This window comes from Anabrus simplex, chromosome 1, assembly GCF_040414725.1.
Source record: "Anabrus simplex isolate iqAnaSimp1 chromosome 1, ASM4041472v1, whole genome shotgun sequence".
Classification (NCBI taxonomy): Eukaryota; Metazoa; Arthropoda; class Insecta; order Orthoptera; family Tettigoniidae; genus Anabrus; species Anabrus simplex.
In genome coordinates, this window is record NC_090265.1 from 559,727,859 (window position 1) to 559,755,082 (window position 27,224).

A 27,224-nucleotide genomic window follows, 5' to 3' on the forward strand; every position below is an offset into this window, starting at 1 on the left:
TCTCGGACGTGCCACTGAAGAGGTTAATGTAATAATACTGAACAGTCACCGACAGTAATACTGTATTTACTTGCGTATTAAACCCCTTTTTTTCCCCACTTTTACAGCCAAAAATAGTAAAGAGGGGACCAATATGCGATAACCTACACATTTTGTGCAGCGAACACATGACTTCTAGGTTACAAAGAGCTATAAATTGTATGAGTAAACATTCTATACTATTATTTAACAAACTTAGAATGTATTTAAGTTATACTGAATATTTTCGTCGGAAGGCAGTATTTCTAAATGTAGAAAGACAATAAATGGTGAACACGACATTTAGGCCTACGGTACATATAAAAGTCCATTTTAGTTACTCATATCACGTCATTCGTTACATCTCTTTAATTCCTCTGGTGAGGTTGATCGTCAGGAAGGGCATACGGCCGTAAAAGCTCACTACGAAGATTCGTCTCACTTCATACTCGATCCTGTAGAAGAAAGGGATAAGGGTATCGTGTTATCATATAACTAAATATCAAATATGGTCAGTTCAGCAGTAGGCCTACCACACAGTAAAAATGATCACTGCTTTCATTTGAATTATCGCCTTGCGCTGCCAACTTCCCTGCCTTGCTACCAGCGTGTCGGCATTCTAAGTGACGTCATCTTCACTGCTATCTCTCGTCAGTTGTGTCAGCCATGCTTCATTCTCTTTGAGCCATGCACTGCAATCAAGAGCATACGAGGTCCCGTCTTTTTGAACCTTTTAAAAATATTTTCGTTCCCGACTATAGAGTCTAAACAATGTAAATCTATTCGCAGATGGTCGCTGATATTCCCAGTTGGTGTACATGTAGCAGAAGCCACTCCTTCTGAATAAAGCCGTGCTATAGAAGGCATGCCAAACCATCAGCTGAACAATAGTGTATGTTACGAGTTGTACTTCCGAATGTAATACATAGTAACTGGAAAAACTGCAGGTGTTGAAACACAGACCCTTATTTTTAAGTACATTTCATGCTTGTTCTCTACATTTATCACATCAGGATTTGCGTAAACAGTTGTCCATGAGATAAGACAGACCACATTGTTTAGGTTAGGAAAATATACAGCATTTATTGTTATCTAAAGGTGTGGCAGTAAGGCGTTTTATTATCATAATGTTTAATTTCATACGTTTGTTGCCTCTTTTTTTATTAACGCATGCCCTAGTAGCTTTTGTTTGGCGTACGTGGGGACATAAAATTATTATTATTATTTGTTAGGTACGTTGGCGAGTAAAACAATCGTTTTAATTGGATAGCTTCTATCACGTTTTAAACTTCTCCAAATATCAGTTGAACCTGACTTATACGTATATCAAAGGGAACGGAAACATCTACTTGTAACTGAGAATTACTTAGAAATCAGACTTACACAATACATCACATACTTACTGAAAAACCAATGGAATAGACCTACATGTGTAAATCCTTGCAAATAACAAAAACATTTCCTGAAAAACCAATGGAATAGACCTGCATGTGTAAATCCTTGCAAATAATAAATACATTAAGAAAATATCATTTTGAACTTGGTCCAGCCTTAAAGAAATCAGATAGTTTGGCCTGTTTCACTTTTCTTGCATTAAGAGTATAAACCTCCTTTTGCAAACTTAGTAATGAATTCAAAGCATTTTCACTACAAATTTTTGCACTGATGTAACGCCTACACACATCGATTGCATTTAACACTTCACTCAGTTGAGGCGTTTCAAAATTCAAGTCGTTATCTTCATCTCCATCACTGTCACTATTGCTTGTAGCTGGTCGATCACCACTGCGTTGTTGACATAAATCAGCAATAATTTCTTCATCCAGTTGTTCTCCACATACAGCCAGATTATCATCGAAATGCACAAAAGTATTGAATTCTACACCCTCCGGTAGCATTAGCTCATTGCCAGACAAAACTTCGTCCCCATAATTATCATTGGAGGCAGCCTCTTCTAGTAAGACACCAGCTTTGCGGAAACAGTTGCTGATTGTGGAGGATGACACCTGCTTCCAGGCAGTTGAAATAAAGTCCATAGCTTGTAGCAAATTAATGGAGAGAGGCTCATTTCCTGCATCACTCAGTGTTATCAAATGTTGAACCAGCATTTTTCTATAATGCACTCTAAAATTTGCAATGATGCCCAAATCAAGTGGTTGTAGAACACTGGTACAGTTAGGAGGGAAAATTTCACTCGGACATTATCCAGAACGATTTGAGGTGGATGTGCTGCACATCGATCCATAAGAAGAAGGATCTTCTGATTCTTTTTCATTTTAATGTCCAGTTTTTTCAACCACTGTTCCATTAGAAGCATAATCATCCAAGAATTTCTGTTGGATTCATATTCCATAGGTTTTGTTTTCGCACCCTTAAAACACCTCGGATTCTTCGATTTTCCTATCACAAGTGGAGGAAGTTTGTCAGATACACCTGCATTGGTGGGAAGAAGTACTGTTACACGAATTTTACTTTTCTTCTCTCCATGGCATGAGTCACCTTTTTCAGCTAATGTTTTACTGGGAAGGAGATTGTAGAATAGGCCGGTCTCATCACAACTGTAGATGTTTGGAGGCTGATAATCGCTTACAATACCCGGCAGAACCTCTTCTTTCCAGTGTTGCACCGCAACATCGTCAACAGCTTTTGAGTCACCGCAAATTGTTCTCCCTGTGATTCCATGACGATCTTTAAATTCTTGCAACCATCGTGATGAAGCCTTGAAATCAGCAGTGAAACTCATCTTTTTAGCTAAATCTATAGCCTTTGCCTTCAGCATGTTGCCACTAATTGGTAGAGCTGCAGCCCGCTTTTGCTGGAACCATGTGAAAAGTGCTTTCTTCAAATCTATGTACTTTCCCTCTTGCTGACGGCTGAGCTTTGCTGATTTTGAACCCAGTTTTAAGAACTCATCCAAAATAGCGTTTCTTTTACTGACGACTGTACATAGCGTTGTATAAAACAATCCCTAAGTCTGAAGCAATTTCACTTTTTGTTTTGTGTGGATTAGCGTCCACTTCTCGTATACATTTTACTTTTTCATCTAGGGTATAACTTTTCCTTTTTCTGTTCTCCATGGCTAATCAAAAGCAACTGAATGACAAAACTACTGTTCAACAGTAAACACCACATATCGGCACCGTGAACATTTTACTTCTCCGTTGTTCCCACGAAAGAAATTCTCATATTCAAACAAATCTACTCTATTTTCTTTTGTTTCCACACTGAAACCGCCCACTTTGCTTGTAATGTAACATAATCTTTGGCAGCATTGTGAATGTCAAAAACGACGAAGGTAGAGGAGGAGCGAGATAGGGAGCGAAGGGGACTCGATCGGTTGGCCTTTGTTAAGCCGCCAATACGTAAGTGTCAATCATGTCACTCGGCGAAACTCTTTGTGTTCTGTTTCAACACCGAAACCAGACCGCTCTACTTCCGCCTACGAAGACAAAGTGGCAACCTCGTAAATACAGTAGTTTCTTTTAAAAAAAAAAACGTGTTCATTACAATTACGCAAAACTCAGTTATATTTCACTGACACTTAATACGTATAACAGCGAATTACGTATGAACTGATTACGTATAAATAAGGTTTAATTAACACGCCTTTAAATTACATTTTGCCGGGACCTAAAGGAAATTAACGAATTACGCAGAATAGAGTTACGTATAAAACAGGTTCAAGTGTATACCTATATTGGCCTGAGTTACGAGATATGAAATGACCACTTTGTTAATGATATTGCCTTCTGTGTAAATAGCAACAACCGCAAAGTAAACTCGTTTCCTCATCCCGAGGTAGTACAGTTCTTTTTAGACACACCTCCAGTGGAGGGGAGGTACATGTACCGCTTTTACCGCATATCAACCTTCCTGCCATTCGTAAAACTGGCAGTTCAGTACCGGGAATCAAAGTCAGACCCCCGAAAACAGCAACTAATTGTGCTAACCATTACGCTGGCGGACATTATTAACTACAAAACACAGACAAATAGCATGACTGATGCATGCTTGCAATGCGCGGGTTGGACACGAAGCTAGGCCTATTCATCTATTTGTGCGACGTCAGAGCCACAGAGGCGGACATTTCTTAACTACGAAACACAGATGTACCACATGAATTCGACGTAAATTCATTGCGTAGGTCGTACGGACGAAACTATTCACAAATTTGCACGACGTCATCAGAGCTGCAATAAGACTTGTACCCACTCTGAAGCGGAATCGTCGTCATTCTGACGAATTCACAATTAAGTATTTATTTATTTTCCACCTAGTCGATACAATGATTGCTTAAGGCAATTTTTAATGGTCAAAAGTGGTACATGTTTCGTATATTATCAACATCTTCAGCCACGTAACACTGTTTAAATGAAAAATATATAAAAATGACAAAGTAATGCTTTAGAGGAAGTGTCCTTAAAATTAACATAAGATTGACAAGATTAAAACGCTGGGGGGTCTTATAGGCAAGAATTTTTTTTTCATTTTCTTCGCCTCGAAAAGCCGGGGAGGACTAATACGCGAAGGGTTCTAATACACGAGTAAATACGGTATACATAGCAACACATTTAACATGTGAAATATTTATATGTGAACGGGTAACTACAGAAACTATTCTGAGGGCTTCAAGCTAAATTGTATTTACTCGCGTGTCAGACCCCCTTGCCCCCCCCCCCCCCCCCCCACTTTTACAGCAGAAAAAAGTAGGGGGGTGTCCAATATGCGATAACCTCAAATTTTGTGCAGTGAACACATGACTTCTAAGCTATAAAAAGCTATAAATTGTATATCTAAACATTCTACACTATTCTTTAATAAACTTATGAATGTATTTGAGTTATACTGGCTATTTTCATTGGAAGGCAGTATTCCTAAATGTAAAAAGACAATATATGGTGAACACAACATTTAGGCCTACATATAAAGTAAAAATAGTCTGTTTTAGTTACTCGTATCACGTCATTCCATTTCATCCCATTAATTCCTCTGATGAGACTGACGTCAGGAAGGGCATATCATCATAAAAACTTGCTATGAAGATTCGCTACTCGACGCAGTAGAGGAAGGGGATAAAGGTATCGTATTATCATACTGAAATGGCGTATTGCTTTTAGTGCCGGGAGTGTCCAAGCACATGTAGCTCGCCAGGTGCAGTTTTTTTGATTTGACACCCGTAGCCGATAAACTGAGGATAATTATGTCCACCTTTTCAATACAAAAACAATGTGACGTCATTAACACATCACATATTTATTACCTTTCAAACATTGGGACTGGTTTCGGCATTATTTGTATGCCATCATCAGCCATGATGATGAAGACGACACATACGCCCAGCCCCCGTGCCAGCAGAATTAACCAAGGATGATTAAAATTCCTGACACTGCCGGGAAGTGAGCCCGGGACAACCGCTGGCCTTTGGTTCCCAGTCGAGGGGAGTTGCATGTACCATTTTTACAGCATACCAATCTTCCTGCCATTCACAAATCTGGAAGTACGGTACTGGAAATCGAACTCAGGCCCCCGAGAACGGCAGCTAATTGTGCTCACCATTACGCTGGCAAACATTCTTAATCACAAAAAACAGACATATCGCATGACTGATACGTGTTTGCAATGCGCGGGTCGGACACGAAACTATTCTCCTATTTGTGCGGCGTTATCAGAACTGCAATAGGCCTACGCTACGGAGGCGGACAATTCTTAACTACAAAACACAGATGTACTGCATGACTTCGATGTGTGTTTTCATTGTGTGGGTTGTACGGACAAAACTATTCACAAATTTGTGTGATGTCATGAAAGCTGCAGTAAGGCTTGTACCCGCTTCGAAGTGGAATCGCCTTCATCACGAAAAACCGGGGGGGGGGGGGGGGGGCGGGGAGGTCAAATACCCAAGGGGGTCTCATACATGAGTAAATACAGTGATTGTCTTCGCTGAACAGCATGGAAACTGAGCTGAGGGAAGTAAATTTTCAGTGAGTGAAAAGTTGGTACGTGACTGGCAGAAATTAAAAGAGAAGCTAGAAAACACAAACTATTCTAGACGTGTGTATGTCAGCTTGAGCAGCATCTTTGTCTGATGTCACGTGAACACAGCTGATCAACATGGCAGCATGCCGGTCCTCTGTAGTAGTCTCCACATTGTCGATGCCAAGATATTCAGTGAAAGTTGCACCGACATCTCGCAAACGTAACTGTATTGCTGAACTCCCAATAAGCCATATACATTTTTAAACTAAGCTTCCATATTGAATTTACACTGCCACTCTGTTTACCTTTTCAATGTCTTGAGGGACAAAATTTGAACATGCGACGATTATGCAATGAAATTTTAAAATTCTACTTTTGCATTGAAAATAAAAGATGTGAAATTTATGCGTTGGCGACGGTTATGTGGTGACATACAGTACTCTCTCCTGTGTTGCACTGCTGTGGGGCAAAGTTAAAACAAGCTGCACCGCTTTGCTCAATTCTCATATCTTTTTGCAGTATTGTAGTCTGTTTCACAGGAAAGTTTGTTATAAATTACCTCATAATCAACAAAATTTTCTGCAAGATGCGACACAAGTAAGCAAGGAGGGAGGGAGGGAGGGAGGGAGAGAGAGAGAGAGAGACACACACACGTCAGGTAAGTATGGAATGAAATTGACAATAGAAAGATATGAAATAATTATGAAAGTTTCAAGCTATTCACTGCTGAAAATAATGAAATTCCTAAGAAATGTCAGCCATAATCTTCTCGTACATTAATTTGTTATTATTATTATTATTATTATTATTATTATTATAAATTTTAAAAATTCTAAAAAACTGAAGTGAGAAGGTAGAAAATAAAACACACACACCTCTACAACAGTACTTAAAATACAGACAACTTACCTCTTCATTGAGCAAAATGAGGCCTAATAAAGGTCGGGACATGGACCACTGATTCCGACAATCCTCAAACATAATCACATTTAAAACGGTACTCAAGATCTGTTGTAGGATTTCTGGATGAAGCTCGAGCACTTGTAGGAACATATCACTAGGTGTTGGAACCCCTCGTCGTGTCTTCTTGCCTGTAACAAATATAACGCACATAAGCAACCAGACAATATCCTCAAGTTAATTACAAGCATAATCAACTTTAAAAAATAAAATCGTTACTCAGGGCATATTCTCTGCATTAAGAAAACAAAACATACCAGAAAATACAACCGTTATCAGGAAAGTTGAGGCTGTAAATCAATATTAACATGGGCTAAAATCATATTAGCAGAACTTCACTGAACATCTATGGTAGAAAATACAAGAACAGATATCTTCTATCAAATTCCCATTGAGTTAGAAATTAATAGCAAAGTACATTTTGAGGTGGTTGAGAATGAACTATTACATGTCAATTTAATTGTAATCTTAAAATTCATCTTCTTCTTCTCCTTCTTCCAAGTACCACATAAGGTCCCCCCGACATTGGCAATCACTGTGGCGAATGCAGTACGATCTCTTGGTAGGTGGAAAAGTCTTTCAACACTGTGAATTCCGGTCCATTCTTTGATGTTTCAAGCCATGATGTTCGCCTCCTCCCGACACCTCTTTGACGCTGTATTTTGCCTTGTACAATCCGGTGTAAAATGAGGTAACTGTCATTTCTAAGGATGTGGCCAAGGTAAGAGATCTTCCAAGGTTTTAATGTTTGAACGAGTTCCCGACTTGCTCTTGCCCTTCTGAATACTTCTTGGTTCGTTAGTCGTGCAACCCATGAAATCCTCAGCATCCTATGGTGGATCCACATTTCAATGGCTTCCAAGTGTTTCACTGATATGTTCTTGAGAGTCCATGTTTCCACACCATATAACAAGGCTGACCATATATAACACCTGACCATCCTCTTTCTAAGTTTTAAAATTTAAGTAGTCATTGCAAAAGAAAAATTTGTGCTATTGCTATCCTCTGTTTCACTTCTTTCTCAGGATCAAGTTGTTCAGTAACAGCACCCAGATATTGAAAAGTGGTTACTCTCTCAATCTGTCGGTTGTTTAGTTGTAAGATTGTCTCAGCACAGGCACGTCTGCTGAAGATCATGAACTTGGTCTATTTTGTCCTCACTTACTGTGTTAATATTATTGAGCTGGAGTTGGAGTCCTTCTAAATTGTCACACAAGATGACTGTATCATCTGCATATCTTATGTTGTTAATTATGCCACCGTTTAGTTTTATTCCTTATTGGTGATTTTCTAAAGCTGTTTTGAAAATTTTATCCGAGTAAAGGTTGAATAACAATGGAGATAAAACACAACCTTGTCTAACTCCTCTTTGGTGGCTATCTCGTTTGTAGTTTGATTTCTGATTCGGACAAGGGCCTTTTGTCTCCAGTAAAGATTTTCAATAATGTGGATATCTTTGCTGTCAAGTCCTATATCCTTTAGGACTTCTACAAGTTTTGGATGCTGTACTCTGTCAAATGCCTTTTCAAAATCAATGAAACAAGCAAACACTTCGTGCTGTTGACCTAGACTGTTCTGAATTAGGATATTTATCGCAAACAATGCTTCCCTTTACCAAAAGAATTTCTGAACCCAAACTGTGTTTCGTCGAGGTCTTGTTCAAAATTAGTCTTGATTCTGTTATGTATTACACGAAGGAATACTTTAAGTGTGTGGCTCATGAGGCTTATTAGCCTGTAATCATTACACTTACATGCCTTTTGCTTCTCTGGCAACATAATGAATGTAGATAACAGCCAGTCAGATGGGATATCTCCAGTATTATATATAGTATTGAACAACTTAATAAAAAATTGGATATTGTCTTCGTCAATCATTTTAAGAAGTTTTACAATGTTATCTGGACCTGGTGATTTCTTGCTTTTTGAAACTTTCACAGAATATAGCACTTCTGATTTTAAAATGTCAGAGCCTTCACAATTAGCTCTTTGGTTAGTTTCCTCACCTCCCTGATCACAGAAAAGTTCCATCAGACAATTTTCCCAAGTATTTAAAACTTCTTGTTCAGTAATAATAGGCCTGTCTATGGCATCAACTAGTACAGAAAGGTTGTTTTCTGTACATGCTATTTCCTTTAATTTTTTTATGTATATTGAACAGATCATGTTTAGACTGAAAGATTTCCATTTCCACACACTGTTCTTTCATCCAGTTCTCTTTCACAGCACGTATTTCTTTCCTTATGTGGCGTAATTTTTTGTATTCCTCTGCATCATTTTCACAATTTTGTAGATTAGCAGTATTTAGTACCTTTCTTCTAGGCTTATTCTTCATGAATTTCAGACTAACTCTTACATTAGCTATCAACGGATTATGATCCAAGGAAATATCTGCACCTGGATATGCTGCGACTCTTTTGATGGAATTTCTGAAACGCTTATTTATCAGAATGTAATCATTGTGGTTCCTTGTTGAGTCAGGATTCTGAGGTTCATCTTTAGGAGCTTTTCATGTGTATAAATAACATTTTGGAAGTTTGAACCATGTATTGGTGAGAATCATTTGATGTTCTTCGTACAGCTTTTATCCCTGGTCATTGCATTTACCAAGCCCAAATTCGCCTACCAAGTCGGAATGACGTCCTTGACCACTTTTTGCGTTGAAATCGTCCATTATGACAGTTATTTCATCCTTCTTAAGGTCTCTAAGAACAGTTCGAAGTTGTTAAGAGAATGTTTCTACTTCATCATCATACTTTTTATCCACTGTTGGTTCATATATCTGCAACATGTTTACGTTAAAAGGTGAGCATGAAAGTTGTAATAACATGATTCGATCAGAAATTGGTACAAAGTTGCTGACATTACTTCGTAAGTTCAGAATTTATAAAGATTCCGACTCCATTTCTACGATCTTTATCGCTATCTTTGCTACCAGAGTAATAGAATGTACCATCATCACGATGACATTTACCTGCACCCGGCCACTGAACTTCACTAATTCCCATTAATGGTGTACTTAATCTAACCATTTCCTTGATAAGATTGTCCAGCTTGCCAGCTGCATAGAGACTTCTGCCGCTCCAAGCCTCATTCTTATTGCGGAATTCACTAATTTGAGCCGGGAGATTCTTAGCACCCCTCACCCATTTAAGGGCTGCCCGGGACTAGGGGCCATTTCTTTCTGATTTCTCGCCATAGTGATTTCCTGGGAATTTATACCAGTGTGGTTTCCCCTTGCCTTCACTGGTGTAGACTCAGCCGCCCCTAACATGCAGAACAGACGTTGTTGGTAGCCGCTCCTAACATGAAGTACAGATGCTACCTGATGGATTCTAGTGGTATTTCCTCCACTACGGGACCATCACCCTCCTAAGGGAGCTCCTCCGCCATAAGCCGTTGGCTCCTTTAGGGTGTCAGGTTATTTCCCGCCGCCCAATACTTGGCGTTGAGTCGCTGGCTGTACAGTCTACTCCATACCGTAGCAGGATAACCTGGCCAGACAATAAATCTTAAAATTAAAAGAATTTTTAAAAAAAGCACCACACACACATATTCAAAAGTGCGTCGGTTTCTTTCAATAGACGTTCTGCAATGATGTGCCCTTGCTGGCTATACACGTTTGAAGACACCAGGCATGTGGTGAAGAGAGCACGCAGCAGCAAGCACCCGAGCAACGAGCTCTTCCTTGGATTAAACTGGAGTATCATACACTTGCTCTACTCTAAACGAAACAAAATTTACTGCGCGTTCTCACAGCACGTCTAACAGAAGTTTCGACTGATCTATGTCAATTTTCATATTTTGAATAATTTCTTCCATATGGTGTAACCCAAAAATAATATAATTTCAGACACCATGAAAGCTTCAGTTATATGAATACAGAGATGCTAACCTTCAAAGGAGTTCATCAGTAGTGTGAATCTAAGAAGAGACGGTGGGGAACGGGACATCTCAGCAAATTATAATATACAATTTCAAACAATATTAAAATGTTTTACTTTTCCTACAAGTTAAAATAACAAAGAATTACACATACAAACATGACTAAGTTACTTTTCTTGCATCATCTTCACAATTGCTTCCTTTGCCACACACAGATCCTTCTCAGAAAACTGCTTTTGATAGCAGATCTTAGAGCATGATAACATTTTGGTTTTTTCCACCAAGAGAGCTCTGAGAGTCCTTGTACTCATATTTGGTTGAAAGTCAGTGTGATCCTTGCGAACAATACTGAATACCACCCACATTTTTCTTAAAGAAATACTGCTCCTTAAATTTGGGTGCAAGTCATATTAAGCCTTTCGTATCATGGTTTCATAATAAGGTAGAACCAGAATCATTTCCTTTTGTGGTCATAATGAAGCAACAACTAATCAATAAAATCAACAAAAGAAGATCAATATGGCTGGCGCACAGATTAAGACATGGCAGATTAATCATAGAAATACTCAAGGGCAAAGTACCTGGAAAAAGCCCCCGCTGGAGGCCAAGAAATACATTTATGAAGGTGTTCTGCACAGATTAAGACATGGCAGGTTAATCATAGAAATACTCAAGGGCAAAATACCTGGAAAACGCCCCTGCTGGAGGCCAAGAAATACATTTATAAAGATGTTCTTCAGGTGTACTGGTCTAATAAATTATGAAGAAGCTAAATGAACTGCCCAAAATAGATTCATTTGGGGAAGACTCATAGTAGGGACAAACCAGTTATAAGACTGAATATCTGATGATCAGGGCTAGTATTTACATATAATAGTAAAAATGGCTAAATATGTACATATATATGGGCTAAACATTCTCAAAATATGGAGTAAAATATGGATTACATGCACGCCTCAGAACAATTTAGAAGGAAACTCACAGAACAAAAGTTCAATCTTCTTACATATATAATTGGGATTTTATTTTGAACTATTGGTACAATTTTTCTGGAGGGAGGGCACATATTAATCTTTTAATGAGAATTGCCTATTTGAGAAGCAGTGGGTTGCAAAACATTTTTTATTTTTCAAATATGTAACTGCGTCTATTGACTCTTAAAATTGCTTAGTACCCACTGAAACTCTGCTCAACATCACAACGGACCATTCTAAATCTTGCAACATAAATCCAGATCTACTTCCACACTTGATTCACCACTTAAAACTGTACTAATTTCACAAGTATCACTATACCCTGGATTCCTGCCTAGCACTGTGATTAACTTTACTTTGCAACTTCTCCAACTTCTCCCCTCCAGCAGTCGAGACGTTCAATCACTTCCCTTCCAATTGCAAAGCTTTTGGGGATAGAGTGGTTTCTTGCTTTCGGAGAGCATTAAATGCTGTTGTAAAGGATGAGACGTATGCTCGGATGCAAGCTATGTCATTTTTCACTGTCTTGTCACCAACAACTGACTTGCGCATATTCAATTGAAGCAGTGCTGTCTGAATCTAACACTTAACTCTCAATGGCTTCAATGTTAACTGCATAGTATGCTATTGCCTCTTAACCACGTTTCCCATGGAGTTATGATTGGTTTGAGTGGCAGTGGCACATCAAGGCAGTTGTGTCTCAGGATCTGAATCCTACTAAGAGCCTTCAATAAAACTTTCATAATTGAAAATTGAAGATAAAGAGGTCCACCTTCATGAAACAAAGCCACCACGTGGTCAGCACAATTTACAGGCAGGTTGTGTTCTGCGACGAATGACGTAAACAAAAGCCTCGGCATTCGTCACAGGATTTACATTTTAGTTTTTACATGAAAAGTTTGGTTTCTGGTTTCTTTCCACACAATGGACACTCTCTTTATGTTTCTTTGTTTGCACATTTGAGTATATCTCACTTCCCGCTATGCGCAACTGAAAAATTACAACTACAACTAAATGTGAATGCTGGTCCCTTCCTGGACTCACTCAAACATGGAGACTTTTCCAGTAGAAGTCCATTATAGCGAGAATTCGGAACGGCAAAAAATTTACTCGCTACAGCGGACTGTCGTTGAATCCGATTTTCGAAAAAGGTGGGAAAAACTCCATACACATTAAAATCAGTATTAAACGGCAATAAGTTTGTTCAAAACTTGCATTTCCATGGATGATATCCAAACAATGGCTTACTCATTTATTTTTTGAAATCCGATAATACTTGAAAGAATATTTTTAATTTCATTCTGAAAAAATTATAGTATCACTCCACAGGCTTCTGTAGCAAATGTTTCTGTTTTCTTCAAACAGTGGCACCTAACCTAACCGTATATGTATCACGAAAACATATTTTAAGCACACGAAGAGAAATGATAACCTCCTCACTACAAATTTACATGGGAATAGCCTTTCCAAAATTTAACTAGACACGAGAAAATACAAATTATCATCTGAAATCAGTGATGTACACTGACATATTTAGAGGTACATCACATTCTTACTTAAGTTCAGTATAATTATAACAAAATTAAGCGATCGTTTACTTAAGCCTTTATTTCTAACGAGTTGAAAACTGCTTGTACAATATAACTATTTATAATAGTTTATTTAAATCCGCCTTGATCAATACACTCATTAAATGAAAGAAACATTATTTATTAAACCATACATGTTTCGGGAAATCTCAACCATTCCCTTTATCAGTGGTTAGATCAAAGAATAACATAATATGACACAATCTTTTGTTTTACAATTTGAAGGAGTATTGTGTCCCAATACATCATGTCAAAGAGTAAAGAGAACTTATGAAATATTATAAAAATGATCAATACATACAATTTTGGTTGAACTGAATGAGAAACACTATACAAATTTATGATCTTCAAGTTTTTCTTCTTTTCTTCTTTTTGTTCCTTAAATGATTATATGCTAGCCTAAACAGTGGGTTATCTTCTGTACTTTTCTCATTTAAACTTGATTCAGAATTACATTTTTGTGTAAGGTAAATTTCTAAATTTTCCAAAACATTCATTAGTTTTCCCTTTTTGGTCGAATGTAATAATTTCATGTCATTGGAAATGTCTGTAAATTTATGATTCATTTCAACCATATGTTCTCCCATTGCCGAATATCTTTTATGTTTGACCGCATTAACGTGTTCTTTGTACCTTATAGCCAAACTTCTTCCGGACTGTCCTATGTATCGTTGTTTACATGTTTGGCATGTTAATTTGTAAATTCCTGATTTATTAAATATACATTTATTCTCTATTTTATCTGAATTGAAAATTATCTTATTAGTATTATTATTCGTTTTGTATGTGACATTGATGTTCTTTTTTCTGAAAATTTTAGCCAGTTGATAAGAGTGCTTATTTCGAAAAGTTAGAACTATGAATTTCTTTTTCTCTTTTCTCTCTTTAATTAAAGTTGTTTTAGGTTCATTTTTCACTTTATTTATCATTCTATTAATAAATCTGTTGGAATATCCGTTGCTACGAGCGATTTGATGGATTATATTTATCTCTCTATTATAATTCTTCTTAGACATAGGTATGTTCATAGCTCTATTAATTAAACTGTAAAATGTTGCCTTTTTATGTTGACCTGGATGATTGGAGTCATTTCTGATAATAGTATCTGTTTGAGTAGCTTTTCTGAAAATTTGGAAATCAAAATGACCAGAATTTCTAGTAACTGTCAAATCTAAAAAATTTAAAGTCCTATCATTTTCAGATTCCATCGTAAAATGCACTTGTCTATTCAAAGTATTTAAATACTGTAATATACCATCAGGTTTAACCTTTCGTTCATCGATAATAACAAATATATCATCGACGTATCTCAACCATGTAATCAATCCATCTATTTTATCCACTATTTTATTATATTCCATGTAATCCATGAATATGTTAACTAAAATACCTGAAGCTGGCGAACCCATTGCTAGGCCTTTAGACTGTTTGTAAATTTTGTTGTCAAAAACAAAATAGTTATTTTCCAAAGTAAATTCTAGTAATGTTAAAAATTCTTCAATTTCCACCTTGCTTAATTTGCTGTGTTGCATTAAATTCTTTCTTACTATTTGTATAGTATCTACAATAGGAATGATGGAGTACATATCTTTGATATCCAAACTATGTATCGTGTAGTAGTCTGTTAGCTCAATGTTTTTAATTCTGTTACAAAAGTCAATAGTATTAATTAGGTGTGTCTGGCTATAAAACTTATAGTGTTCTTTTAAAAATATTTGTATGAATTTGGCCGTCTTATATACTGGACTATTTCTGAAATTAACTATTGGTCTAATAGGAATTTCTTGTTTATGAATTTTCGGTAGTGCCTTTAAAGTAGGTATTTCTGGGTTCATGTTAATTAAACAGTTAGTATCTTTGGAGTCTAATAAAAAAGTTATGTTATTGAGAATTTGTTTAAGTTTTTTCTGCATAGAAGACGTGGGATCTTTTTTTATCAATTCAAAATTATTGCTAGTTAGAAAATTCTTAGTTTTTTCAATATAATCCTGTCTTCCTATCAGTACAATGGTATTACCTTTATCAGCTTTTGTCACAACAATATTATTATTATCTATCTTATTCTTCAATAATTTGATATTCTTATTCAACTCCTCATGGTTCTCTACCGTATGTTCTATCATATTGGATAATGTTCTACTAACTTCGTATCTAAGAGGAATTTGTTCATCAACTGGTAGGTTAGCTATGCTATCGACCACGTTATTTACGTATTTATTATGGAAACGTGTTATCCTCTCTCATTTTTGATTTTCGTTTAGAGAACCGTATCTACGGGTATTACTAATCAACTCCGACATCACCCTCGAATATCGACGAGAGAGCTCGCAAGTACACATAGCGGGATAGCAATATCGAAGGTCGCATTTTGTGACACTGGCATATGCTTCAATTTCCTTATTCAAATAGAGTCCTAACCTAACTTAACCGTGTATGTACCATGAAAACATATATCAAGCACCAGCAGGAAAGGGGTAATCTTCTCGCTATAAATTTATATGGGAATAGCCATACTGAAACGCAGACGCACAAAATATAAACTAACCTTTGAAATCAATGATGCACTCTGCCATATCTTGAGGTGAATCCCCTTCCTACTTAATTATGGTATTTAGCATTAAAATTAAGCAATCGATTACTTTAGCCTTAATTTTTAACAAATTAACAACTGCTGTCGGACATGTTATTTACGCATTTATTACAAAAACATGTCACCTCTTTCATTTTTCTTTTTCTTTACGGGACAGCAGTCAACGGGTATTACTAATCTACTCCGACGTACCTTCAAATGTTGACGAGAGAGCTCGCTAGTGGATATAGTGAGGAAACAATACTGAAGATAATCGATCGCATGCAATATAATCACTGGGTGCATAAATATCAGTATCGTGATAAATCGTGCACGCTTAATCACTCGCAATAACGGATGCATCAGTGATAGGGCTACTACAGAACTATTTAAAATAATTTTACTTGAGTCCGCCTTGTACTGATGAAAGGAATGGATGATTTTCCCGAAACATGTATGGTAAAATAAATACAGTGGAACCTCGATTCTCCGTTTTTTTGAGGGACCACCGTAAAAAAACGTACAACACGGGAAAACGGAAAATCCGGGAATGAATGAACCATGAACAATTTGGCTAAATATCACCAAAAAAAGTGTATATATATATATATATATGTATACGTAAAATCTTACAAACACCCTAAACCAAACTAAACTACACCCCCAATGGGTCTTCTGCCTACCAAGCGACCGCCGCTCGGTCCGAACACCTGTAGATTACGAGGTGACGCATGGTCAGTGTGACGAATCCTCTCGGTCGTTATTCCTGGCTCTCTAGACCAGGGTCGCCATCTCACCATTAAATAGCGCCTCAATTAAAGGTAATCGTAGAATGAGTGAACCTGGAACCTGCCCTCATATCCAGGTAAAAATGCCTGACCTGGCCGGGAATCGAACTTGGGTCCTCCGTGTGAGAGGCAGGCATTTCGACCGCTGGGCCGGTTTCAAACATTAATTACTGGTACGCGACTTAAAAGTCTCGCAACTTTACATTCAGTTTTACCGGGGAAACTTTGTCGGTTTCCTCTGAAAACTTCTTTCAGTTCAGCAACTTTGATCAGTCAAACTGTTCAAAAAAACCTAATAACATCAAGCCAAACAATCGACCACAAGTATTTTTTTAATTCTCTAATCTAATAAAATAAAGCACATTGGATACAAAAGCGGCCAACATGATGGCGAAATCCCCTTTTCTTTAAATCTTCCATTGTAATTTGATCACCGGTATACTGTTTGTAGTCAGTTTGTGGAAATCTTGTACTGCGCAAATGAGGCCTACGGCCTAGAACAACTTTTAAAGGTTATGTTGAACTCGAGAATATTGTTTCGTAAGTAAGTATTGATTCTCAAGTTTTCGAATGCATTATATTCAATTATGACAGTCACTAATCACAATTAAATTGGAAGAAGAAAAAGTATCATCAAAACTTCCAAATTTACGGTTATTCGTGACCTTGAGCTCAGCTGGAAAACGCGCTCCGCTGTCCAAGTCAGTACAAGTGCGAAATTATGCAAAGGTTTTTACATGAAACGTGCGCAAATAAAACGACTGCGGTTTTAAAATTTTAACACAATAATGTGAAATTACTAGTCTTACATTAGGACCAAAACAGTAATAGGCAATCCCAAAACCTCCCATGGCTTTATGTATGTAAAGTGCAACATCTGTTCTGGTCTCGATAACGTAATCGTATACGATAATATTAAAATACTAAATTTATGTTACTTAAAGAGAAGCAGTTTAGATTCCTGCCTGAAAGCTCAGTGATTATACAGTGCCCTGAGTGAAGTGCCGAACAGATACACTCGGAAAGAGCAAAAAAAGTGTAAACATCAAACCCTGGACATAATATAGACACTTTGCAAGTACGAACATCTGATGAAATTCGTTCCATCTTCAAGTAGAGCTGTCGAAATGCGCTCTGTCTCCTTCCAATTGTTGTGGACACTCTTTGCTTTATGTTTTCAATTCTCTAAACAATACCACGCGAATGCGATGCTAAGATGGTCCCTTATGGAAGTTCATCGCCGATCGCTTTTCCGCTTCCTCAAATTATGGCAATGACTGGATGTTAACACCAAGATCCGGAAGTATGCCGTAGCCATCCTTTCGTGAGATACAGTTTCTTGACATACGCGTGATCGAGGATTTAGCGTTGATGGGACTGAATTTCTGAATGGTTGATATGGGAAATCGTTTCTTCGAGGAACGGATAATGCGGGAAAACGTAGTTTCCGGGAACGTATAATCGAGGTTCTACTGTAGTTTTCTATCATTATAAGGTGTATTGACAAGGCGGACTCTAGTAAAACTATTTGAAATAGTTCTGTAATAGATTCAGACAAGTCAATACAGGATCAAACTTAATACCTATTATGGTTAAGTTTATCAACAGTGATAGGGCTCTCGCTGTAACCGAAGGATAATACAGAGTTTAATATAGGAATTTTGAAGGGATAGACGAACACTGTCGTTATAACAGGGTTCTCGTGATATGCCGTACTTGCTATAGTGGACTTCTACTGTATTTCTTTTTTGATATTTTGGTCCAAAAATAATTAAGATATACAACCAAGAAGCACTACTATGTGACGTAACATGAGCACTGACACCGGTCCTGCCCCGGGTAGACATCTATGGTGTGCGACTTCTACTTCCTATTATTAAGCTATTTAAATGTATTATACACCGGTGTTCTCCCCAGAAATGTTTGTCAGCCAGGTGTCAGAAATGAGTAGCCGAGCGGGAAATAGGGCGTAAAAAATGGATATATAAAATTTCAATGTATTCCTCCCAGGGCATCAATAATATCGGATAGGTAAACATTAACTGCAAAACTGAACTATTTTAGTGTTATCACAAACAATCACATAACAGAGTATTTTGAACTTTAGTGTTCTACTGTTTGTTCATAATCATGTAACACGGGGGCTCACCATTTCGTTGCAGTGGAGTGTTATACGGGTTTATGATGTCGTGCGGAATCGTATGCAATTGGGAACATGCATCATTTTCAAAAATATTTTTTTTGAAAAGTACACCAATGAAATAGTACGTAAACGTATTACATTGTGGTATGTTGCCTTGTTTTCTACCATTAAAAAAATATTTAATAGTGCCTTTCCGCAAGGCGAGTGAAACGGCCTCTGACGTAAGCGGCGCGCTGTGACGTCACGATCCAGTACCGCATGGAGCTCTACCAGCCGTTGTGCATCAGCCGTTGCTAAAAGCCGATTGTTTATTATTCATGATCGCGAATAACTTCGAAATGACAGAAGAAACGTTCAAAACAGCACAGTCAGACAATCTACCATGTGTAGATGTCATCATTCTTGAAAAATGTGACTTTTGTGGCCGCAGAAATTCGCAGATAACAAGCAAGTTTGTAAGTGGCGTCTTTTATATACGTGCAATGTACTGTAACCCATAGTATTAGGATAACAACGAACCTGGATAGATATCACATCACTTTCAACATTTCCTTCTAGACTGATTCCCCTATTAAAGAATAACATTACATTTTCGGGCTTTCAGCATTAGTAAAGTAAGAAATCGGATTTCAGCACTAACATAAATATATAGGTAGCATTATAGTACTAGTCCGCTTCTGTGGTGTAGTGGTTAATGTGTGCCACACCCGGAGGCCCGGTTTTGATTCCCGGCTCTGCCATGAAAGTTGAAAACAAATAGTACGAGGGCTGGAACGGGCTCTACTCAGCCTCGGGAGGTCAACTGAGTAGAACGGTTTCGAATCCCACCTCAGCCATCCTTGAAGTGGTTTTTCGTATTTTCCTACTTCTCCTCCAGGCACCTAAGGCCACGGCCGTTTCCTTCCCTCTTCCTTGTCTATCCCTTCCGATCCTCCCATCCTCCAACAAGGCCCCTGTTGAGCATAACAGGTGAGGCCCCCTGGGCGAGGTAATGGCCCTCCTCACCAGTTTCATCACCATACTCAAAGTCTCACGTTCCAGGACACTGCCCTTGAAGTGGTAGAGGTGAAATCCCTCGCTGAGTCCGAGAGAAAACCAACCCTGAAGGATAAACTGATTAAGAAAGAAAGAAAGAAAGAAAGAAGGAAAGAAAGAAAGATCATAGTGCTATAGGGCTATAATCTATCATTCCAAAAAATATATATATATATATATATATTTATGGTTGGGACAACTGGCCTACCCACTTTCGGGGCCCATGAAAGAGAATTAAATACCTTTGTGGAGGGAAAAAATTAAACATGATAAAGGATAAAGATAAATATGACTTCATCTAGTTTTCACAAGTCGGGCCGAGTGGTTCAGACGGTTGAGGTGCTGGCCTTCTGACCCCAACTTGGCAGGTTCGATCCTGGTTCAGTCCGGTGGTAGTTGAAGGTGCTCAAATACGTCAGCCTCGTGTCGGTAGATTTACTGTCACGTAAAAGAACTCCTGCAGGACTAAATTCCTGCACATCGGCGTCTCCCAAAAATCGTAGAAGTAGTTAGCGGGGCGTGAAGCCAATAACATTAATTACATTTGGCTTTTAACAAGCTGAGCATATCAGGAAAGAAAAGTGTCCTGGTGACATTTTAGTCGCTCAGTACAGGAATGTCTTTGGGTGCTGTGACTTTCACTTTTTTTTTTTTTTTTGCTTTACGTCACACCGTCACATATAGGTCTTATGGCGACAATGGGACAGGAAAGGCCTAGGAATGGGAACAAAGCGGCCGTGGCCTTAGGTACAGCCTCAGCATTTGCCTGGTGTGAAAATGGGAAACCACGGAAAACCATCTTCAGGGCTGCCGGCAGTGGGGTTCAAAACCCACTATCTCCCGGATGCGAGCTCACACCTGCGCGCTCCTAACCGCACGGCCAACTCGCGCGGTATTTTTACCTTTCGGTTTATTGACTTGGCTTGTATAACCTAAAACTTAGGCTAAGTTGGATAATATTTTAAACACCTACATCACTATTTTCACCTGTGTGCAATTATGTTATTTATTTCATTAATATTATGATAATTATTATAATTGAGCATTGTTAACTTATAAGAACCCAACAGACAAGCATTGGTTTTGTGTAGAGTTATACATTTGTTAAATTCACGTTGTTTCCTTTCATGATGTACACACCTATTCTTTGTTAGATTATACAGTATTTAGATATAGCCTAAATTTCTTTACCAATTAAGCTCTTCAATAAAGACATACATAACTGTCCCATGCCAAGATATATTGGTAGAATTAGAGCTGTCATAATGCTTCATAACCCCTTTGATTTATTATCTTGACATGGATCACCCAAAACATAAGTTAGGTTTGGAGAATACTTTAATAATCAGCATTATTTAATGCACTGTTTATTACTTTCATATAATCCAAGATGTAATTGAAGCATTTAAATAAAGCATCATACATTAAAATTTAAAGTTTTACCACTAGAACAGCTGACATGGAAAAGTGATTTGAAAATTCAAACAAATTCATCTTACGTTAAAATCTTCAAAAAAATAAACTATAGACTTTTCCGATATATCACCAGCATTTCTCCGGCTCGCCAAAATCCATTTCTCCCTAGTTTTAGCTTCTTTGGAACATTTATAAACAATTTGTTTGGGATGGTATGCGATGTGCTATTGCACATCGGAACTATACACCATTTATAAGTTTTCAGCCTCACTGTCTGTGCAGGATTCATTTTAAGTCTAAAATATACCACTCAGATTATTATCCAATGTATAGACCTCGAATTTAACCATACCAGACACTAACATAAAGTAGAAATACGCGAAGTGTATCCTGCTTCTCACAGCACACTATGTGTTATTTCGTCTGCTAATTCAGTCAACCTGTACGATGACGTCAGACCAATGAGATCGCGTAGTTGCGTGACGTAACATTTTCGTAGATTTTTATCATGTTTGGAGTTATTATTTGTACATTCTGATCACATTTTTGAATTCTGCATGAAATTTTGAATCAGATTAGCATATTTTTAATTAAAACCCCGGATCATGCATGTTCCCTATTACATGCTAATCCAGGCACCACTCATGCATGACACTACGTGGTAGTCAATTTAAAAATTTGAACTCTGATGTAATTGATACAATTATTTTTACAATAATGAAGATTTGTCATATACAGTAAGTAAACAGTTTTACAGTATTAAAATTTATTTGGAACACGACTCAAATCATCATCTTCTCTTTCAGCCGCTTTTCCCACATCTGTGGGGTCGTGGGAGCGAACTGTGTCGCACATGTGGATTTGGCCCTGTTTTACGTCCGGATGCCATTCCTGACGCCAACCCTATATGGAGGGATGTAATCACTACTGTGTGTTTCTGTGGTGGTTTCTAGTGTAATTTGTTGTCTGAATATGAAGAAGAAAGTGTTGGGACAAACACAAACACCCAGTCCCCAGGCCAGAAGAATTCATCAGAGGCAATTAAAATCTCCGAATCAGCCAGGAATCGAACCTGGGACCCTCTGAACCGAAGGCCTCAAGGCTGACCATTCAGCCAATGAGTCAGACACGCAACGACTCTAATATATATTATGAAACTGGCACATATCTAGGTTATGTAAGCCGGACGAGTCTGTAAAACTGGCAGGGCGGTCTGCCCATTAAAAAGATTCTGGGGAGAACACTGTACACCAATATGGAGCACATGGCTGGCCAGTGTGGCTAGCCACCCTGCCCCATACTGCCCTCTGATTGTGGTTATTAGAACTACTATTGTCCAGCCATAATCGGCCATATATCGATACAATGAGGAAACGTGCAGGAGTTCTGAATAATATGAAAATTACTGAAAATGCTCTCAAAATCGGGAGATCGGTCCCGGCGATTGGGAGGAACAATGCAAAATCGGGAGAGTTGGCACCAAATAAAATAAATGATTAGATGAATGAACTTTAAGAGAATACGTTAGTTACAGTGTCCACTAAAACTGTTATGATTCATTGGGATGGACATTATTTCGCTCTGCTTTTCTGTTAAAGGTTCACCAGAAGAACTTCAAAAATCTGAAGTCCACAGTCAAAATGTAGAGAAGATACTGCTAACATGGAACAAAATAAACATTAAGTGAATAAATTTTTTTGTAGTGTTCATAAAAGAAATTGTTGTCATGCAGATCTGTGTACTGATACGTGCTCATGTATACACTGTATGGTACCCAGGTTTGCCAAACATACTCTATACTGTATTTCCTTGTGTGTTAGACCCCCTTTTCATTAACTTTTATAGCAGCAAAAAGGTGGGGGGAGGGGACTATGCGGTAGCCTTCCATTTCGTACAGTGAACACGATGTCTGGCTATTTCTTTAACAAACTTATGACTGTATTCCGAGTCTTAATGGCTATAGTGAACACAGGACTTTCAGGCCTACATATACTGTAAATATTATCAATCAGGTTTATTTATTTTTATATCACGTCATTCATTTAATCTCATTAACTCCTCTGATGAGGTTAACGACAGGAAGATTCATCTCACTTCATATCTGAACCCGTACGGAAACAGGATAAGAGATAAGGGTTGGACATACAGATTTACTTAGGCCCGGTTTCATCAACACATGTTAGTACTTAACAAGGTGTTAAATCATTTAACATATGATTTAAGAAAATTTGCGTTTCATCAACAAATGTTAACATTAACAAATGTTAAACTGCGTATTAAAGTTAACATCAGCCATTTCCAATGTTAAATGGCTAACATTAGCATTTAGCAACCTGTTCCAAAATGGCTGCTGTGAATCTCGCTTTCGAGGCGGAATTGCTCTATTTAGATCTTTTACAAAACAGTCCTGATCGAAGAAGAGTTCAGCGACGTAATGACTTTGAAAATTTGACGGATCCGAAATTTCTTCATAGATACAGGTTATCGAAAACAGTCGTTGCTAAGGTTGTTGACGAAATTCAAGTGAGGTTAGAATATCCTACGAAGAGAAACTTACCTCTTTCTCCAATGTTGCAGGTACTGATAATATTACGAGTTTTTGCTACTGGTTATTTTCACATAATGGCCGGAGACAATGCTGGAATTTCTAAAGCCACTGTTAATAGAGTTGTTTGTCGTGTGTCTGCAGCCATAGCATCCATGAGAAGGAGGTATATAACATCCCCTTCAGTAGAAGAGCGTCAGTAAATTATCCGCGACTTCTACGAAATAAGCCGTTTTCCTGGTGTTTGTTCTACGTGCAATAGATTGCACACATGTAAGAATCCAATCGCCTGGAGGCAATTGGGCCGAAATATATCGTAATCAAAAGGGATATTTCTCTGTTAATGTTAATGTTCAGGTGATTAGTGAGCCTAACCTCCAAATCAGGGATATACTTGCTAGGTAGTCTGGTTCTGCACACGACAATACAATATTTAATAACTCCCATATTGGAGCACAGTTTGAAGTGGGACAATTAACGAATTGATTTTGTTAGGTGACAGCGGACACCCGCTAAAAAAAAAAGTATCTGTTTACCCCATTGAAAACCTCGCGGACTTTTCCCGCGCCTCGTCCTTTTCTTTTATCGTCAAGCCATCTGTGCGCTTGCACTCAATAACTTATATATATATTTACTAACTAATTCAATTAACAACTCTTCTTCGAAGGAGGAAAAATTAGAACTACGATTCCGTTTCACTTCACGCGCCATATTTTACAGCTGTGCTCAAACAAAAGCGCATCGGAGCGCGCTGTAAAACAGCATGTTCGTACCACTGCCTCCTTGATTCGCACCAGTTCGCAATATTGGGAGAGTTAACAGTCGATTAGTTAACATTTCACAAGAAAAGTTTGATGAAACGCAAGAAACCTAACAAGATGTTAAATTTCTAACTCCGTATTAACTAACTACTTGTTAGTATATATTTAACATGTGTTGATGAAACCGGGCCTTAGTGTATTAAGCAAACATTAATACAAAGGAACGATAAAAACTTAATGACAATCAAATGTCCCTGTCAGTAGAGCAGTAGGCCTATCACATAGCAAACTTCCATTTGTTGTCATAATTCCAAAGGATGTCATCTTCACTGCCATTGAGATTCCAGTCTTTTCTTGAAACATTTCCAATAGTTTTGTTCCCGATTAGAGTCCAAGCAGTGAGAATCTATTCACAAATGGTTTCTAGAGATGGTCTCTGTATTTTCTCAATTGGTGTATGTGGAATAAAGCTGTTCAGTAGAAAGCGTGCCAACCCACCACCTGATCGCTTGGGACGGTCTGAGCAAATTTAAAAGTTGTACGTCTGAATGTAATACAGAGTGACTGGAAGCATTCCTTGGATAATGGCAGCAGTTAAAAGCCAGACCTAAATATATTTCATGCTTGTCCTCTACACTTATCACATCAGGATTTACCTAAACAGCTGTAATAATACAGACACATCATTGTTTAGGTTAGGTATGTTATCTCTAAGTGCCCAGATAATACCAGAAGTTCCAAAACGAAAAAATAACAGAAAAGCTTGCCGTATTTATGGATATCTAAAGGTATGGAGTTAATTCATTTTATTAACACAATGTTTAATTTTGCATGTTCGGTGTCTCCATTTTTTAATTAACGCAGAGTATGATTTATTAGGTACGCTGACGAGTAAAACAATCGTTACGATTGGATTGCTTTTATCATGAACCTACTTCTACCCATATTAGCCTGATTTATGAGATATTAAACGATTACAGTGTTAATGATCTTGCCTGCTATATTAATAACAACATCCGTGAATTCTTAACTAAAAGTAAACTCGTGTCCTTATCTCAAGGTGGTGCATCCCTTTTCAGGCATGCCCCTAGTGGAGGTGAGCTGCATGTACCATATTTCCACATACAACCCTTTTGCCATTTTTAAATCTCTGTCAGTACCAGGAATTGAACTTGGGCATGAGACAACTAACTGTGTTAACCGTTACACTGCAAAGGCGGACATTCTTAACTACAAAACACAGACACATCAAACGACTGATGTGTGCTTACAATCCGCAGGTCGGACATACAAAATTGTTCACATATTTGTGTGAAGTCATGAGAGTTGCAGTACGCTATGGAGGCGGACATTTCTTGACTACGAAATACAGACGTACTGCATGACTTTTATGCATGCCTGCCTCGCACGGGTCGAACAGATGAAACTATTCACTTATTCGTGTGATGTCATCGGAGCTGCAGTACGACTGTACTAGCTATGAAGCGGAATTGTTTTTTTTTTTCTCTCTGACAAATTGTGCTGGGGATCTTAAATCATCATCATCATCATCCTCCTCCTCCTCCTCCTCGTTTTCCCATTTCCACTTGACACCGGGTGGGAGTAAATATGATTCCTCTCCACTTTGTAAATGTTAGCTTTTTTTTTTTTTTTTTTGACAAAGGCCAGGGGATCTAATACATGAGGATATACAGTGAAACTCGGTTAAGAAGTTCCCGCATAAGAAGTTTTCCCGCCTAAGAAGTGTGATATTCTTGGTCCCTTGATCGGTTGCATTAAGACATATGTATATTTTTCCCGTTTAAAGTGTTCTGTTGTAAATATATTTCCCGCTTAAACAGTTCAGATTTTAAGAGCCCCTTGAGATAGAAAACGTCCGCTCAAAGCAGCCCGTGGTTAGAACCCTCCAGTCTCCGCGCAAGTTGCACCCTGTGTTAGACCGTGTGCGCGCTCGCGGTGTGTGTCTGGTGTCACGTTACATGTGCGGGCCTGCCACGGCCATATGACGTCACGCTATGACAACACGGACAGCAGATGATCACTCTCGACTTGTGGAATCGAATCGAACCAACAGTCAAAATTTCCACTCCACCGTTCCATCTAGCGGAATAAAATCGAACGGGATTCTACGTAAGAAACAAAGTACGCAATGAATGATTTGATAAAACTTTAATGCAGTAATTTGCGGGCCGCGACAGGGGTGAAGTCATTAATCGAGGTGGCCTAAACATTAATTAAAAACCGTAAAGTGCATTTGCCCACAACATTACTGTTAACCTACCACAAAACTGAATATTCTAACCTGTCTGATTTTTCATTCCCTTGCTTATTTCCTTCCAGGCATTCTGTTTTACGTTGTTGCAATAATACTTGTGGGCCTTGCCGTAGAATAAATTACGTTTTTGAACTAAACTGATAAGATTTTCCGTGTCTATTACTAGTGAGGTGAATAAAAACAACTTCGCGACTCTATGCAGGAAACAGCCGATTTGCCAGCAACCAGCTGATACACATGCCGCCAAACAGCCGACCGAAAGATCCCGATCGTTTACGAAGTTGAACGAAT

At 38.1% G+C, this 27,224-nt stretch overlaps 1 protein-coding gene across 5 annotated transcripts in view; it reads right to left on the bottom strand.

The window, feature by feature from the left end:
• The window catches only part of Ranbp16 (Ran-binding protein 16), a 360,844-nt gene that overhangs the window by 31,405 nt on the left and 302,215 nt on the right, over positions 1-27,224 (bottom strand). For 3 of the 5 annotated variants that reach the window (XM_068225077.1, XM_068225075.1, XM_068225076.1), the window contains exon 20: positions 6,904-7,085. In XM_068225077.1, coding sequence (XP_068081178.1) covers positions 6,904-7,085 — 182 coding nt within the window. Of the gene's footprint in view, positions 1-6,903; positions 7,086-27,224 lie in introns of those variants that run through there. The other 2 variants (XM_068225079.1, XM_068225078.1) reach the window with 1 other exon arrangement.